Raw genomic sequence first — 2,500 nt, 5'->3', positions numbered from 1 at the left:
CCAGCGACGGCGGGGCAGGCCGTGGCGGGGACGGTGGTGGATGTGGCGCGGGTTGTTGGGCGGAAGGAGGCGGCGCAGCTGGAGGCGTTTGCGCTGGTGCCCGGTAACGACCAGTACGAGAAGTACCTGCGAGAGCTGGAGCAGGTGGAGAGGCAGGAGCAGGCAGCGGAGGAGGAGAGGAGGAGGCAGCAGCAGCGGGAGGAGGGGAAGGACGGGGAGGAGGAGCAACAGAAGAAGAAGAAGAAGCAACAGCAGGAGCAGCAGCAGCAGCAACACCAACCACAACCACAACAACGACAGGACCAACAGGGGCAGGGGAAACAAGGCGGAGGCAAGGGCAAGCAGGGCGGTGGCGGCGACCTTGCTGCTGCCCTCGCCAAAGCCGCCCTATCATCACCAAAGGGCAACGCCCGGGCAGCAGCTGACAGCACAACAGCGCCAGCCTCGTCAGCAACACCAGACGCAACACCAGGCGCAACACCATCGACCACCGGCACGAGCACGGCAGCAAACGTGAGCGGGCCTGTGTTTGAGACGGGCCTGGTGATGGGCGGCGATGCCATGCCATTTGACGACGACGACGACGGCGATGATGACTTTGGTGGCCCGATTCTCGGCGGGAGCGAGATGGTCATGCCGCCCGATGATGGTGGCGACGACGCGCACAGCCACGCAGCGACAAAGCCACCCGCAGCACCGATGGCGGTGGCGGCGGGCAACAAAGTGAGCAGCAGTGAGCAAGCAGCACAGTCAGCCGCCAAACCCAACATGAGCAGCAGCAACAGCAGCAACACCAACACCAACACCAACACCAGCAACACCAGCGCCACGCCAGGAGCAACGGCAGCAAAAGAGAGCGGCGGCAGCAGTAGTGGGGGCAAGGACGATGAGGACGTGCCTGTGATGCACGATGAGGCAGAGGACAAGCTGCTGAGGGGCGCGGATGCGGCGGCGCCACCGCAGCAGCAGTTGGGGGCGGCAGAGGAGCTGGTGCGGGAGTTTCGGCAGGACCTGGCCATGCAGCAGCAGCTCATGCGCAAGCAAAACGCATTCCACGACCACCACGTGCCGGCCCCGCTCACCAGACCCAGATCACACACCCAGCAGGTGCGACTGTGTGTGTGTGTGTGCGTATATGTGTGTGTGTGTGTGTGGTGTGTGTGCGTGCGTGTGTGTGTGTGTGTGTGTGGTGTGTGCGCGCGCGCGTGTGTGTGTGGTGTGTGCGCCCTTAAAGGGGGTGTGTGTGGTGACGCATGGTTGTCTTCCTTTCCTCGCACCCTCCCTCCTCCCCCTTCTTTTTCACCTCCTCCTCATCACCACCACTCCCCTTCCCTGTTCAGCCGTGTGCTGTGCCTGACGATCTGCTGACGGCGTACTGCGCCATGGCGGACGAGGAAGCGAACATCCTGCACCCGGAGCTGGGCACGCTGTGCGCCTTTAGCGTGGCGGCGGTGGCCTGGGCGCTTGGCGAGGACCACTTTGGCCGCATCGCCGACACCGTTGCCGCTCTCCAGCAGTCGCACGACGTATGTGCAGTGGTGCTGGTGTTGCTTGGTGCAGTGGTATTCTTGAAGTGGCAATTTTGTTCGTGTGTCCTCTGTGCATGGGCGTTTGCTGTGCTTGTGGACTGCCACTAGCACACCGGCCCTTCACCACTGTCACTCTGGCCACCAACCCATTCATTGTCTTCACCTCCCCACTCTTCCCCCCCCCGGCACCATGTTTGTTAGTGGAGCGTGAGGAGCACGCTGGCTGCGTGCATCCACGACATTGCGCGGATCGTTGGGCGCGACGCAGCGCAGGAGCACCTCTTCCCGCTCTACGACGAGCTCATGCAGGACTGGACACAGGTAATGCACACACTCACATGCACACACACATGCACACACACACACACGTGCACAACACACATGCACACGCGCACACACACGCACACACATGCACACACATGCACACACACACAGCACATACGCGTGCACAGTGCACGGCCGCTGACGCACGTATCATTCCCACATCCTCCCCACCTCACCACCACCTCACGACTTCATCACCCCCCCCCCCAACCACCACCAACGCAATCCCCATTACCCCTTCTCTTTTTTTTTTTTTTTTTTTTTTTTTTTTTTTTTTTGCACGGCAGGTCCGGGATGCGCTTGTGCCGCACCTCGTGCACTTTTTTGGCGTTCTCTCGGTCGAGCACCGCACCCGCCTCCTCCCGCTGATTCCAGACCTCATCGAGGTGACGGTGCCGGCGTGGCGTGTCGTGGATTGTGGCATGTATTGTGTTGTGTTGAGTTGTGTTGTGCTGTGTCATGGATTGTTTTGTGTCATGGATTGTACTGTGTCAGGTACCGTTGCGCACTTTGTGCATGCGCTTGTGGATCCTTCAGGCATCAGCACCTCGCTTCTCTTTTTTGCTGCCATCGGCTCACCCCCACATTCATTCACCTCTTCCAACCGCAACCACCACCAACGCAACCACCACCCTGACCACTAGTCT

The 2,500-nt window shown here is 60.8% G+C and overlaps 1 protein-coding gene across 1 annotated transcript in view; it reads left to right on the top strand.

The window, feature by feature from the left end:
- Positions 1–2,500, top strand: part of PTSG_09074 (uncharacterized protein) — a 7,829-nt gene that overhangs the window by 3,574 nt on the left and 1,755 nt on the right. Inside the window, exons 8-12 of the mRNA XM_004989816.1 lie at positions 1–1,107; positions 1,341–1,526; positions 1,731–1,850; positions 2,141–2,239; positions 2,498–2,500. The exon at positions 1–1,107 is cut by the window's left edge and continues 501 nt beyond it; the exon at positions 2,498–2,500 is cut by the window's right edge and continues 162 nt beyond it. Of these exons, the coding sequence (XP_004989873.1) occupies positions 1–1,107; positions 1,341–1,526; positions 1,731–1,850; positions 2,141–2,239; positions 2,498–2,500 (1,515 nt within the window). The remainder of the gene's footprint in view (positions 1,108–1,340; positions 1,527–1,730; positions 1,851–2,140; positions 2,240–2,497) is intronic.

The sequence above is a fragment of the Salpingoeca rosetta genome, assembly GCF_000188695.1.
Source record: "Salpingoeca rosetta unplaced genomic scaffold supercont1.27, whole genome shotgun sequence".
NCBI lineage: Eukaryota > Choanoflagellata > Craspedida > Salpingoecidae > Salpingoeca > Salpingoeca rosetta.
The sequence above is the reverse complement of the archived record's forward strand: the minus strand, read 5'-3'. Positions and strand labels throughout refer to the sequence as shown.